A 15446-nucleotide genomic window follows, 5' to 3' on the forward strand; every position below is an offset into this window, starting at 1 on the left:
GCACAGGCTTTCATCACCTCAATTGGTGCGTGTTTCCAACCAAGTAAACTAGGAAACCCATGACCAGGCAAGTGAGCTATCTTAGGGGATGTGAGTTTTACAGGACGGCTGATTTCTACCTATAGAAATGGCGTTCGAGTGTGATTTTGCAAATACAAAAAGGATGAGAAGGACAGGCATGCCAGCAGCAGTCTCTGGGCAATGATTTACGTTGGTGGCTGCAGTGGAATTATGTTCGGAAACGCCACCGTTTGTGCGACTTGCCTTCAGAGCGTGTGAGGAGAACAGCTCTTCACGTGAGAACTCAGTAACTCCAGTGTTTTTACTGAAAAGTGAAATATGAGTATAAAGCAAGGTGTCTTCAGCAAAGGGCAGGCCGTCTGTCTGAGCAGGAGCTGCAGCTGGTGTGGACACGGGTCTCCGTGGAGCCTCAATTTTATTACATTTGAGTAGGAATGACTGTGTGTTATAACATCAAAGAAAGAATTTGAATGTTAGGGAATTGCAGAAATTAAACTTTCATTCTAATTCTCAGAATGCCAGAGTAAGATAAATCCTTTACAGTAACAGTAAAATAATTCGGGCTCATTTTCAGTAGAAACTCAAAGCTGCTTCAATATGGAAATAGGATTTTGACAAACACAAAAGAAGAAAGAAAAGCAGGGGTGAAGCCCCACACTGAGAGGGAGAGGCCGTCCTGGCATCCGTGCCCTGGGCTCGCCTGGCAGGGGTGACATCCCTGCACTAAGAGGGACAGGCCGTCCCGGCATCGGTGCCCTGGGCTTGCCTGGCGTACCCTCCCTTTCTCGTGGTGCTCGCTTGGTAGCAATGGCAAACCCTGTGTTCACTGGAAAGGGCAGAAGGTGCTGGGACCAGCCCGCTGGGGGTTCACAACCCCTTAGGAGGCCAGCTTGCAGTAGCTTGGGGGAGACAGCTTGCGCCTCAGGTACTTGAGGACATACAGCGGGAGGCAGCTGACCACGGTGATTGCCGACACTTTCCACAAGAAGGCCACGGTGGTGATAAAGGCAACATCTGTTGGCAGGAAACAGAAAAAAAGGTAAGAGCCGACAAGAAGCCCTGGGCCCTCATGGCCACAGCCACAGACCTGGCCAGGCCACTGGGCAGTCTCAGCTTGCCACGGAAATATCCCCGTACATTTATAGGAGCCCAGCTCCAAATCTCAGGTTTTCTTGACTGCAGAATTGTTTGACCCGCATACCGGGCATAATTCATTCTTCTTTTAATGGAAAAAACAAACCAAAGCATTATAAAGAGATTGTAGGCCAGGTGCAGTGGCTGTAATCGCAGCACTTTTGGGAGGCCAAGGCAGACGGCTCACTTGAGGTCAGGAGTTTGAGACCAGCCTGGCCAACATGGGAAAACCTCATCTCTACAAAAAAGACAACAAAACATTAGCCGGGTGTGGTGGTGGGCACCTGTAATCGCAGCTACCGGGGAGGTGGAGGCAGGAGAATTGCTTGAACCCAGGAGGCGGAGGTTTCAGTGAGCTGAGATCACACCACTGCACTCCAGCCTGGGGACAGAGTGAGACTACATCTCAAAAAAAAAAAAAAAAAAAAAAAAGGTTGCAGGCTGGCTACGGTGGCTCACGCCTGTAATCCTAGAACTTTGGTAGGCTGAGGCGGGTGGATCACCTGAGGTCAGGAGTTTGAGACCAGCCTGGCCAACATGGGGAAACCTTGTCTCTACTAAAAATACAAAAATTATCCTGGTGTGGTGGTTGGCGCCTGTAATCCCAGCTACTCAGGAGGCTGAGGCAGGAGAATCACTTGAACTCAGGAGGTAGAGGTTGCAGTGAGCCAAGATCGCACCACTGCACTCCAGCCTGGGTAACAAGAGTGAGACTTTGTCTCAAAAAAAAAAAAAAAGGGGCTGCAGATGACTAATGTCACCAAATACCACTAAATGGGTAGACAATGCTCTGTGGCAGAATTTGTAAAGGCACTGAAGCACTGGAACAGACACCAACTCACCTAACCTGTGGGAGTGGTCTGGACGATCTAGGCTAGCCGTTTTTGTTTTTTTAAGGTAGAGTTGACTTTATGAGGGCCTGGGGGCATCAGAGGGCAGCTGGCAGTCCCATCTGCCACACAAATGCTCAGACCGGTCTGCTCTTAGAGGCGCTGAGCCTGGCCCACCTAGAGAATGTTCTCGCCTATCACCCTCCCAGCATCTCCACAGAAGAACCATGTACTCACCATGGCCGAGCTGTGCTGCTAATGACTAGGCCACTTACATTCCTCACAAGAAGAGGAGGTGAGAAACTGGATATTTACATACTTTGAATCTACATATAGTGGAAATCCCTTTAGACTGTTGCCGGGTGGGATAAAAAGATCTATGGAGCAGAGTTAGAGGCCTTGGTAAAATAAATGAGAGGGCAGCGCCGGATTGCTGTATGAAGGGGAAGTCCTACGTGTGTGTGTGCTCATTTTCTGAAGACCCTGGAAGTGTTTTCCAGGAGCTCAGCCCCTACAACTGAAAAGGCAAAAACATGTTTAAGGGACTCGTGCAATCCTCAGCAGATGGCAGGATGCCTGGCCCCTTCTCCTCATTCAGGGCCACCAAGCCCTCAGCAGGCAAGCCAGCAGCACTCAGCCCACGACGAGCCAAGTAAGCACATGGCCACCAGCTTACGTGACATCAGAGAGTTTGTGAGGAACACTGAATTAGAGGAAGGTTTATTTTTCTGATTAGTTAAGTATCTTTATCAATATTGTTTGCCTAAATTTCTACACTTTTGAAAGAAATGATAACTTTACCTACCTAAGAAAGCTCCAAAAGACACTCTGCCTATACCTGTTCCAAAATAGGAATAAAGAAAATAAAGGACAGATTAAAGGAGATACCGGGTATTTCAAAGGGTTAGCAAACGAGTAAGAAACACATTAAAAGCAATAAAATGGCAGGTTCAAGATGCGTTTTCAATGTGGTTTTAACCTCTCATTTCCCTGCCTGTTACCATACAACTGTTTAAACATCACTGAAACCCAACAGTTAAGTGTCCTGTGTCTGAGAACCACACACCTTGGCATTCCCCTGGGAGACGGGGCGAGACCTATTCAGGTCTGAGGAGCTCACCACAGAAGGTGCATGTGCTGGAGGGCTGGCCATGTTCTGCAGGTGCGAAAGGAGCCCTGCACATTCGTTCACATGTACGTAAGCACGTTACTACTGATCTTCAGACCCGCTCCTAACGGGAAGTGATACCATCTCCAGTTTGCAGATGCAAAAGCTGAGGCTCAAAGCGGTGGTGAGTCCTGCCCACGTCTGTGACGTGTGTCTTTATCATTTTGTGAGCTCACTGTGGCACTTAGCGTGTTCACGTGTCCCTGAGTATGTTAATTCATGATCATACATGAAAATATTCTAAAAGCCGATTTTTAAAAGAAAAATAATTAGGACATTATAATTAGAAAATAACCATTTCTTAGAAGCCACGGGTATTTTCTGAGAGTTCTTTTATGTAAGAACAAGAATATTTCACATTTTCCTCCATAGAGATTCACCACTGCACGAACACTCAGGCACTGAGATGGGGACAGGTGTACATGCGGCTCCGTGTTCACTTCCCGCAGGTCTGAGCCCGGCTCCGTGTTCACTTCCCGCAGGTCTGAGCCCGGCTCCGTGTTCACTTCCCGCAGGTCTGAGCCCGGCTCCGTGTTCACTTCCCGCAGGTCTGAGCCCGGCTCCGTGTTCACTTCCCGCAGGTCTGAGCCCGGCTCCGTGTTCACTTCCCGCAGGTCTGAGCCCGGCTCCGTGTTCACTTCCCGCAGGTCTGAGCCCGGCTCCGTGTTCACTTCCCGCAGGTCTGAGCCCGGCTCCGTGTTCACTTCCCGCAGGTCTGAGCCCGGCTCCGTGTTCACTTCCCGCAGGTCTGAGCCCGGCTCCGTGTTCACTTCCCGCAGGTCTGAGTCCGGCTCCGTGTTCACTTCCCGCAGGTCTGAGCCCGGCTCCGTGTTCACTTCCCGCAGGTCTGAGCCCGGCTCCGTGTTCACTTCCCGCAGGTCTGAGCCCGGCTCCGTGTTCACTTCCCGCAGGTCTGAGCCCGGCTCCGTGTTCACTTCCCGCAGGTCTGAGTCCGGCTCCGTGTTCACTTCCCGCAGGTCTGAGTCCCAGCTGCTCCCGAGTGGCTGTGCTGCTCATGTCAGGGGACCAGCCAGTGACCAACAGGGCTCAGCGCCTCCTGTCAGGGGACCAGTCAGCCAGTAACAGACGGGGCTCAGCGCCTCCTGTCAGGGCACCAGCCAGCAGTGACCAACAAGGCACCGCACCTTCATCTGTGGTGCAGGGATGGTAAGAGCAGGCACTTTCTGATACGGGTTTTACCATGATCCACAACTTAAGACAACATATTCAGAAGTAACAATAAGAAAATGCTTCAAAATCATGAGTAGACAATGACTCAGAAAACAATTCCAAGGCAACTTACCAAAATATTCATTGAGAAAAGCGAGTGAGGACACGTAGCAGCCCAGGCTGAGAAACTCGGCCACCACCATCAGCCAGTGCCATGTGCGGACGGTCAGCGCCACCATCAGCAGCTCGGTCAGGATCAGTGCAGTGAAGGAGATGGCCACCACGTGGACGAACTCGGACTCGAAGAGCACCAGGGCCCCGTACATGAGGATGCCACCTGAAAAACAGCAGAAGCTTTTTCCACGCACACGAGCAGGGTGTAAGCAGCTAGAGGAAACAGCCTGGAACCAGCAGCCTCACTGAAGACCCTTAAACATAGCGGATAGGCTGGGCGCAATGGCTCACATCTGTCATCCCAGCACTTTGGGAGGCCGAGGCGGGTGGATCACGAGGTCAGAAGTTTGAGACCAGCCTGGCCAACATGCTGAAACCCCATCTCTACTAAAGATACAAAAAAATTAGCCAGGCGTGATGGCGCACACCTGTAATCCCAGCTACTCAGGAGGCCGAGGCAGGAGAATCGCTTGAACCCAGGAGACGGAGGTTGCAGTGAACTGAGACCACGCCACTGCACTCCAGCCTGGGCAACAGAGTGAGACTCTGTCAAAAAAAAAAAAAAAAGGCAGATAATGGTCATGCCCATGCTTCATGCTGATGAACAAATCGCTTAAACTCTGGATTATGGACAAAATAAGATGGGATCCCAGCTGGATCAGTCAGAAATGGCAAATAGAGGCTGACAAACGTTCTCATCTCTGGATGCAAAGCCACACCTCTACTACCTCTACTTCTATTAGGGTAAATAGTTACGTGTTGCATGTAACTAATGGATCTGATCTGTTAGTTATACTTTCAACAATCTCCCATTTATATGAACAATAAACAAAGCAGCTAATGGCTTCTCCTTACAGAACTCAGATTCCTCAAAGTCTTTTCATCACTCTATGAAAGAAAGCCATTGTGCAGGGAATACAATGTGGTAAGTGCTTGTTAAAACCTTTCTGGATTAACATTTAATTAAAAACTAAGTCAGTTTTTGGGTGACATGCATCAGTTAAAAAAAAAAGGGCCCATGTTGCTGGAATATCGATTGACAAGACAAACAGAAGGCAGTATTTAACTGCTGATGACATTTTAAGCTGTTGGAATTTAATCTGCAAGTAAAAACAGTATTGCTAAAAGAAGACCAAAATAAAAAAAACTCTTTAGTCCAGTAAACTAAGGATCCCGTCTTACCTTGGTAAATACTGATTAAAACCCAGATGAGGAAGGTTTTGAAGGACAAGGATCTTCCCTAGGGAAACAGTGGAAGAGTGTCGTTAATGCACGGAACCACCTGCTTGACCCACAGACCCCGGGTCCACAAGCCCCATCCGTGCCACCCCAGCCACCTGGTCTACCAGCATTTCAGGGTGCCTTTTCCTGACACCCAAATCCTGAAGAAGCTGCCTGGGCCCCACACGTGTCCACTGGTGCCTGTGGTTAGAGGTTCATGTTCTCTTCTGTTTGACCTGCCGTCTTGTTCGATGTTTAAGCCATAGTTCTAGTAAGCCAGGAGTGATGTATACAAGCAAACATTTCAATGAACCAGGGGGGAAAGGCTCTTGGCAATAAAAACATTTTCCCTTATTGTGAACAAATACTTCTGTATTTACTGTTTAGTTTTTTCAGATCAAAAGATACAAAAGGTAACAGCTCTTCAGTAAGGATGGCACATCCCAACTGAAGTAAAAAATTATCCCTTAAACCCTTGTTGGAGAACGTGTCACATCCATAACCCCGCGTGGACGGAACAGGTCCTTGTGCCAGGCTCTTCACTCTGCGAGTTGAAGGCAGGTGATGAGGGGGCCGGAGGCCGGGGAGCTCTGGCCCACAGGGTTGCTTGTCCCGCTGCACCCCTGAAGATGAATTCAGAGTCCAAGAAGAGAGGCTGAGTCATTAACAACCGCCCTGACTTGTTGGTGCCAAGGAGCTGTCAACAGTGACGCGTGCTGCGAGGCCCTGTCTTGATGCGAGGACTTCGTTTACTTGACACCTTCGCGTCTATTTTCTCAGTGACGCAGGGCAGACGTCGTTTCCATTTACAGACAACGAAACTTGAGAAGTTCCGTGATTGCCTTAGGTTCTCGCTGGAGGCTGGGGGTGCTAAGTGTAGTCTGCTGATCAGAGCCCAAAATCCTACCCTGATTTAGAGCTTCCCCACCCAAGGGGGAGATTCTCCGAAGGACAGGAAGTGGTTTAAAGAGCCACAGAGGAAAGACAAACCCTCACGGAAGCTCAGGGGACACGGAAGACAGCAGGGAAGATGGAGGACGGTGACGGGCTGTGCTCAGGGCCCATCTGAAGCCGCACCTGCCTGAGTCTGCTGAAGACCTTTACACACAGGCATGAGCCATTACAGAACAGAGGCGCGGGTGCTGGAACTGCGGTTATATTCCTGCAGGAGCCCACCAGTGGCAGATTTACTAATTTTTTTTTTTTTTTTTTTTTGAGACGGAGTCTCGCTCTGTAGCCCAGGCTGGAGTGCAGTCGCCAGATCTCTGCTCACTGCAAGCTCCGCCTCCCGGGTTCACGCCATTCTCCTGCCTCAGCCTCCCGAGTAGCTGGGACTACAGGTGCCCACCACCTCGCCCGGCTAGTTTTTTTTTTTTGTATTTTTTAGTAGAGACGGGGTTTCACCGTGTTAGCCAGGATGGTCTCGATCTCCTGACCTGGTGATCCGCCCACCTCGGCCTCCCAAAGTGCTGGGATTACAGGTGTGAGCCACCGCGCCCAGCCAAGCACCATTGATTTTTAAAAAGCAAGAAACTTTTAAGTTAAACCGTTTATATGCTCTAAGTAAGTTCTCGCGGCACGTATTTCCCGAGGACATTTCTCTCCCTGGGTAATGGTAGGTGTTTGGTCTTTGCTCATGAAATTCATCTGTAATTAAGTACCTGGCTCATTTTAATCAAAAACTGTAAAAGGAAATTTATTTTGACATAAGAAAGAAAAGGCTATTTTGTGGCCTGATTTGCTGAAGTGTATTCAGTTTTATTCATGCGGGACAATGATGGGCGTCTACGTGGAAAGATAAAGCGGGTCTGTGCGGCTCTCTTGTTAGGAGCTGCCAACAGGGAGCCAGCACCTCAGACCCGCACCTGTGGGCTGCTCCGTATTGAAGCAGACGATATTACAAGTTAATAAAAGCAAAGACAACAGAACAGGCACAAAAACCATCAATAAAATAGATAGTTTGAGAAAAACATGCGTACACCTCCTATGAATGGCTCCCAGACTGTAGCTGAGAACAAAATCCTGTTATATTTGACGGTACAGACACGTTACTCACAGAAGCAATTCATTCACTAAGGGTTTCATGTGACGGACAAAGTCGCTCTTCCTGGGCCAGGTGCCACTTCACTTGGTTTAGGAAGAGGAAGGCGTCTGTCCCTCTGACTGATGCCCCGTATATGTGGAATACCTGTAGTGGAGTCCTGCCTAGCACACGCCTTCCTGCTGCATCCTTGGACTCAGGACTTAATCTCTGTGCCTCAGTTCCCTCCTCTGTGAAACAGAAGTAATAGTGGCATGTGGCGCACATGCATGAAATAAAATGAGCCATGAAATAAAATACGCACAATGCCAGCAGCATAGTAAATATTCACTGAATGCTACTGTTATATTTACCAATTAAATATTATGGATTCAGAATGTATATTTCTATTATACCAAAAAACATAAAAAATCAAGCAAAATTTTTTTTTTTTTTTTGAGACAGAGTCTCGCTCTGTCACCCAGGCTGGAGTGCAGTGGCGCAATCTCAGCTTACTGCAACCTCTGCCTCCCAGGTTCAAGCGATTCTCCTGCCTCAGCCTCCCTAGTGGCTGCGATTATAGGTGTGCACCACCACACTCAGCTAATTGTTGTACTTTTTAGTAGAGACGGGGTTTTGCCATGTTGGCCAGGATGGCCTCGAACTCCTGACCTCAGGTGATCTGTCCGCCTTGGCCTCCCGAAGTGCTGGGATTACAAGCGTGAGCCACTGTGCCCAGTCAAATCAAGCAAATTTTAAGGAAAGATTAACCCACCTTAAAGTCATATGCGCACAATTATTCGTTTGGAAGGCTCAGGGTGGCGGTGCACGGAGCACGCTGATGCCTGCATGACATAAGACGGGGTCCCTCTGCGTGGATCAGCACTGTGGGATGAGACCAGCCCCTCCAAAATGCCAGGGCTCCTGTCCTGAGTCTGTAACCACTGTTCTCACTATTACATGTATTCTCCCAGCCTACCTCCACAATATACTTTCTCTGATTCTTTTTTTTTTTTTTTTTTTTTGAGATGGAGTCTCGCTTTGTCACCCAGGCTGGAGTGTAGTGGCGCAATCTTGGCTCACTGCAAGCCCCACCTCCCGGGTTCCTGCCATTCTCCTGCCTCAGCCTCCTGAGTAGCTGGGACTACAGGCACCTGCCACCACACCCGGCTAATTTTTTGTATTTTTAGTAGAGACAGGATTTCACTGTGTTAGCTAGGATGGTCTCGATCTCCTGACCTTGTGATCTGCCCGCCTCGGCCTCCCAATCTGATTCTTAGTAGAACAACAACAATAAAAAATTTCGCCTGTTCCCATGATTGTAATTATTTGAGGGAAGTTTGGGAGTGTGGAGTAGAAAGATCCTATAGGCAGATACAAGAGGAGAAAAAGATGCAGCCAAAGTGTATCAAGAACAAACCCCACAAACAGAGAGGGAAGGACGGTGCGCATGGTGGCGCTGGGGAGAGAAGCCCCAGTTAACTGGGGCTCTGCACGTGTCTCTGGCCTTGGCAGGAAGGGAGGCTGGAGAGGAAGAGTGGGTTTCCTGCCACTCAGCGCTCGGCCTGCCCTGCTCCTGAGGGTGCGAAGGTCCTGCAGCAAAGGGGCGGGTAAGCAACGTCCCAGCAGCTCTTCTGCTTGCCAGGCTCACTCCACTGTCGCTTTTCTTTCTTTCTATTAATGGTCTGAAATTATGGTGACTGATTTCTTCAAGGTCTCATTCCTTCATTCTTATATGGATAAGCTCAATTTCATTAAACACAAATCATAGAATACAAAATGAACTTCAAATATTACTGGACAGAAAGTTGCTGGACAGGTTAAACGAGAGCCGCCAAGCAGACAGTGTGCACCTAAAGGTGGGCTTGCTGCCGCAGACTGGTCGCAACTGGGCCAGGGCCAGGGCCAGGGCCAGGCGCAGACACGGGCTGGTTCTAAACTCCATGCTTTGAAGGATAAGACTGCAGCTTTGCAAACAGAATTCTGATTTTGTAGAGACAGGGTCCTGATCTATTGCTGAGGGATGGAGTGCAGTGGTGCCATCACCGTTCACCACAGCCTCCCCCTTCCAGGTTCAGCCTCCTCCAGTCCAGGCAGCTGGGACCACAGGCACATGGTGCTGTGTCCAGTTCTGTTCATCTATCCTAGGAAAACGGAAGACTTTCTCGGCTCTGACTCTGTTTTCTAATCATTTTGCCTTGAGATCACTTTAGACTTGCAGGGAAGCTGCAGAAGCAGTGCAGACAGCCCCACGGCGCCGTCCAGCTCACCCGGGACCACGGCGCCGTCCAGCTCACCCGGGACCACGGCACCGTCCAGCTCACCCGGGACCACGGCGCCGTCCAGCTCACCCGGGACCACGGCGCCGTCCAGCTCACCCGGGGCAACACTCCACGGAGACACCAACACACACCTTGGCAGAGAAATGGTGCGGAGGTCCCGGTTTTTCTCGAACGCACTTTTCCTGCCCAGGGCCCCACACAGGACCCTGCACTGCTCTGGCCGTCGTGTCTCCTGGGCTCTGTGATCTGGACAGCACCTCTGTCTCCCCGTCTGGAACGACCCGGCCGCTCCTCAAAGCTCCGGACGTGTCTTTGTGGAATGCCCTTGTTTTGGATGTGTCCGATGTCTTCTAGCGATGACACTACTGGGGAGGATTTGTTGAGGGGACGCGTGTTCCCCGCAGGGCTCCACAGCAGGAGGTGCAGCCTCTCGCATCCCTGGTGATGGGAACTGTGACATCGGGGTTCTGCGTCCCTTGGAAGACCTCCTGACAGTGGCTGCTGCCTTGGTGCCTCAGCGGGGCCTCCGGCTGCCCTGGTTCCTTCACATTTATAACTGGAATCCTCCGGTTGAAGAGGTGCTTTCTCCGCGTATACATGGTGGCGGTGGAGGTATCTGTGTGCTCTCTGGGTACCATCTAGTCATGCTGCTGTCTGGGCTGCTGTGCAGGGCGTTAGGTGCCGGCCCCTGGGAGGCTCAGTCTCTGATGCCGTCGGACCTGTCTCCTGCACCAGCCTCACTGATTCTTGTTCAGCAGCTGCTTACTTTTTTGTTCCATAAGAAGTTCCGGGCTCACCTTGTATTTTCCTTGCCTCAGCCCTGGAATTAACCCCTTCTCCAGGGACAGCACAGGGCCTTGTCCGCACGACCTGCACACTGAGCATGCTCACTGCCGCCTGGGCTCCTGATTCCAGCTGCTCGGTGTATGGCCTAGGACTGTGTGTGTGTTTACTAAGCCACGCTCACACATGTCCATGTGTATTTCTTCATCTATTTATTTATCTCACAGAAACCACAAGCCCAAACTGATCTGGGCGTCAATCCAGCCCTATATTTCTAACTTTGTCACTAACAGGGAGAAATCTGCTTCTCATGAGCTACCAGGCATGGGCTTACTGGTTCCTGTGAGAAGCAAATGCCAAACGTAGCCCACAGTTTGCAGTTCTTTTTTTTTATTTTTTGAGACGGAGTCTTGCTCAGTCGCCCAGGCTGGAGCGCAGCGGCCAGATCTTGGCTCACTGCAAGCTCCGCCTCCCGGGTTCACGCCATTCTCCTGCCTCAGCCTCCCGAGTAGCTGGGACTACAGGCGCCCACCACCTCGCCTGGCTAGTTTTTTGTATTTTTTAGTACAGACGGGGTTTCACCATGTTAGCCAGGATGGTCTCGATCTCCTGACCTCGTGATCCGCCCGTCTCGGCCTCCCAAAGTGCTGGGATTACAGATGCAGTTCTTTTTGTCTTCAGCCTTACAGCGAACCAGAGGCAAAAGCTTTTCCCAAGGCCACTGAAAAGAACTCCTTTCTTCCCAGCCCACAGCGTGGTTCTGTGGTTCATGGGCCGCTGTCTGCACTCCTCCTCCTGTGGGCTCCATGCTGGTGCCATCCAGTGGGCTCTGACAGAGGCACGGTCAGGTGTTCCCCACCACCACACCACACAGAGCAGCTCCCGCACTCACAACCCCTTGGGCTGCCTCTCCGGTCACCCTCTACACTCAAACCTTTAGTGACCACTGACGGGTCTCTTCCCTACAGTTCTGCACCTCCCAGGTGTCAAGTAAAAAGAATCATACCAACTTTCCAGTCTGGCTTCTGTTGTGCAGCAAAATGCAAAATGTATGATCCAACATGTCGTGTGAGTCAGCAGTAACCCGCTCACTGCTCAGCACAATCCCACTGCCTGGTGGCACGACACACAGACTGTCCACGTCCACTAGGATGTCCTCCATCACGCACGGGCTGTCCCCGTCCATGGAGATGTCCTCCATCCACACACAGGCTGTCCCCGTCCACAGAGATGTCCTCCATCACGCACGGGCTGTCCCCGTCCACAGAGATGTCCTCCATCCACACACGGGCTGTCCCTGTCCACAAAGATGTCCTCCATCCATTGGCTGAGGGGCATAGGGTTGTTTCCAGTTTTTGACAATGATGACAGTGCTGCTGTGAACATTCATATATACAATTTAGTATGAATCTGTTTTCATTTCTCTTGGAGAAATATCTAGGAATGGACTACTGGATCATGGGGTAAATATATGGTTACCTTTGTAAGAAATACCCAAACTGTCTTCCAAGGCTGTACCATCCTTCCTTCACCACCACAGTGAAGGGGAGTCTCTGTTGCTCTGGGTCCTCCCAGCCTTTCACATTGCCAGTGGTTGGGCTGCTCTAGCACTGGGGGGTACGCAGCAACTCACTGTGGCTTCACCTTGCAGTTCCCTGATGAAGGTGACACTGAGCTTCTTCACAGGCTTCCTTGCCATCTGAGGATCATCTCTGAGGTGGTGTCCAGTAAGATCTTCTGTCTACTTTAAAAATTGGGTTGTTTTCTCGTTGAATTTTGGGTATATCTTATATACTACAGAAACAACTCCTTTATCAAAAGTGTGATGTGCAAATATTTTCTTCCAGACTGTGGCTTGTTTTTTCATTTCCTTAACAGTATCATTCACAGAGAAAACTTTTTCTTTTCTTTTTTTTTTTTTTTTTGGAGACAGGGTCTCACTCTGTCACCCAGGCTGGAGTGCAGTGGCTCACAGATCACTGCAGCCTTCACCTCCTCGGCTCAAGCAATCCTCCCACCTCAGCCCGAGGAGCTGGTACTACAGGCATACAGCAACCACCATGCTCAGCTAACTTTTTCTATTTTTTGTAGAGACACAGTCTTACTATATTGCCCAGACTGGTATTGAACTTCTGGGCTCAAGTTTTCCTCTTGCCTCAGCCTCCCAAAGTGATGGTATTATAGGCATGGTAAGTCACTGCACCTGGCCAAAACTTTTAAATTATGGTAAAGTCTAATTTATTATTTTTTCCCTTTAAGGATCATGATTTTGATCTCATGTCTGAAAACTCTTTGCCTAACTGAAGGTCATGCATTGGTGTGTATTTTCTTCTGAAAGGTTTATGGCTTTACATGTAGGTCAAGGGTCCACTTTGGGGGCATTTTCACATGAGGTGTGAGGTGGAGGCTGCAGGTCTGTTGCTCATGGGCTGCCAGTTGTCCCAACAGCTGCAGACACAACTCTTCTCCATCTGATTTCTTCTCACGTTTGCCAAAGATCATCTGACAGATGTGAGTGTATTTCTGGGCTCTCTTTTCTGTTCCATTGATCTTTTTGTTTGTCCTTTTGCCAATAACACATTGTCTAATTGATTACTGTTTTACAGTAAGACTTGGAATCAGGTAGTGTGTTTTCCAACTCTGTTCTTTTTCTAAATTATTTTGGCAATTTGAGTTCCCTTGCTTTTCCGTATAAATTCTAGAGTGAGCTTGTCAATGTGCAACAACACTGAAGCTCTCAATCCATGAACATCTGACTGAGGCTTAATCCAGGATCATCTGTTCACGCCTCTCACTCCGGGAACATCTGTTCACGCCTCTCACTCCGGGATCATCTGTTCACACCTCTCACTCCGGGAACATCTGTTCACCCCTCTCAATCCGGGAACATCTGTTCACCCCTCTCAATCCGGGATCATCTGTTCACGCCTCTCAATCCGGGATCATCTGTTCATGCCTCTCAATCCGGGAACATCTGTTCACGCCTCTCAATCCGGGAACATCTGTTCACGCCTCTCAATCCGGGATCATCTGTTCACGCCTCTCAATCCGGGAACATCTGTTCACGCCTCTCAATGCATGAACATCTGTTCACGCCTCTCAATCTGGGATCATCTGTTCACGCCTCTCAATCCGGCAACGTCTGTTCACGCCTCTCAATCCGGCAACGTCTGTTCACGCCTCTCAATCCGGCATCGTCTGTTCACGCCTCTCAATCTGGGAACATCTGTTCACGTCTCTCAATGCATGAACATCTGTTCACACCTCTCAATCCGGGAACATCTGTTCACGCTTCTCAATCCGGGATCATCTGTTCACGCCTCTCAATCCGGGAACATCTGTTCACGTCTCTCAATGCATGAACATCTGTTTACACCTCTCAATCCAGTAACATCTGTTCACGCCTCTCAATCTGGGATCATCTGTTCACGCCTCTCCATCCGGGATCGTCTGTTCACGCCTCTCACTCCAGGGTCATCTGTTTACGCCTCTCAATCCAGGAACATCTGTTTACGCTTTTTACAGTTTCTTTCCTCAGTGTTGTTGGTTTCCAGCGCACAGATCTTGCGTGTATTTTGTTAGAGGTACACTTCAGTATTTCACTTTCTTGTATTATTACAAATGCTTAAATGTATTATTATAAATGTTTACATATTTTTTCACACCCCGATTATTCATTGCTAGTATACAGAATCAGAAATGATTTTGAAAAATTATTCGTTGTATCCTGAAACTTTATGAAATTTACTAGTATAGGAAGTTGTATGTATGTGGATTCTACATAGAAAATTATAGCATCTACAAACACAGATATTTTTATTTCCTCCTTTCTAATCTCAATGTTTTAAATTTCCTTTTATTGCCTTATTCACTACTATTTTGAAAAGTATATAACTATATGAATATACATTTCAAAAGATAAAACCATTTGAGAGTATTCTACAGAAAATAACAAATAGTGAAGGGGTCCAAATGGTTCAATACCTAATGGTTTCAAAGATTTTATGAACAACTGTATGACATTACCTACTTGATATCTTTACAATTAGCACAACTACAAATCAAATGTCTTTGGAGTTAGCTGGTAATGTAAGATTATGCATTGGTAACAAAATTCACAGCCACAATCTGAGATATTTTGGGACCACGTGGGCTGGCTCAGTTAACCAGGGTCACTTTACTAGTCCTGATGCCTGGATCTTCGAGTTAAGCAGCTTCTCTAAGTGGTCACGCACCATTCAGAATGAATGAAGACATGTGCAGAGTTAGGAGAGAGATGAGTAGGTCAGCTTCCTGTCTTATTGGCATCCAGAAAATTAAGTGCCTGAACTCATCTTGAGTAAAGTTTAATAATTCAAAGCAAAATTTGAGCTTCAAAAGAACAACAAAATATTGTTGCAAATACACCATTTTCTGTAAAGAATAAAAGCTACATAGTTTTAGGAAAGCAAAGGAAATCCTGACTCTTGGTTTAACTGATTCATTCACTGCCTCATTCATTTATCAAATACTTACTGAATAGATACTGTGTCCATGTGTGGCTCAGGCCATCGAGACACAGCAGGGGACAAGTGTTTATACTCAAGGTTGGCTAACTCATTAGGACAGTAGGTGAGATTTATAATGCGTGCCTTATTTGTACT

The 15446-nt window shown here is 48.6% G+C and overlaps 1 protein-coding gene and 1 long non-coding RNA gene across 11 annotated transcripts in view; both read right to left on the reverse strand.

The window, feature by feature from the left end:
• Nucleotides 1-291: 291 nt before the first annotated feature.
• Nucleotides 292-15446, reverse strand: part of ATP9B (ATPase phospholipid transporting 9B (putative)) — a 295138-nt gene continuing 279983 nt past the window's right edge. For 6 of the 10 annotated variants that reach the window (XM_033178485.1, XM_033178489.1, XM_033178483.1 and 3 more), the window contains 4 exons: nucleotides 5680-5737; nucleotides 4457-4660; nucleotides 2791-2823; nucleotides 292-1035 (listed from right to left, as the gene is read on the reverse strand). In XM_033178485.1, coding sequence (XP_033034376.1) covers nucleotides 899-1035; nucleotides 2791-2823; nucleotides 4457-4660; nucleotides 5680-5737 — 432 coding nt within the window. In that variant the 3' untranslated portion in view covers nucleotides 292-898. Of the gene's footprint in view, nucleotides 1036-2790; nucleotides 2824-2848; nucleotides 3627-3844; nucleotides 4257-4456; nucleotides 4661-5679; nucleotides 5738-15446 lie in introns of those variants that run through there. The other 4 variants (XM_033178488.1, XM_033178484.1, XM_033178487.1 and 1 more) reach the window with 4 other exon arrangements.
• Nucleotides 13057-14590, reverse strand: LOC117064220. The gene is made up of 2 exons (XR_004429330.1): nucleotides 14068-14590; nucleotides 13057-14011 (listed from the first exon to the last, which is right to left on the reverse strand). It is a non-coding gene; the product is annotated as an uncharacterized LOC117064220 (long non-coding RNA).

This window comes from Trachypithecus francoisi, unplaced genomic scaffold (genome assembly GCF_009764315.1).
Source record: "Trachypithecus francoisi isolate TF-2019V2 unplaced genomic scaffold, Tfra_2.0 Lachesis_group19, whole genome shotgun sequence".
NCBI lineage: Eukaryota > Metazoa > Chordata > Mammalia > Primates > Cercopithecidae > Trachypithecus > Trachypithecus francoisi.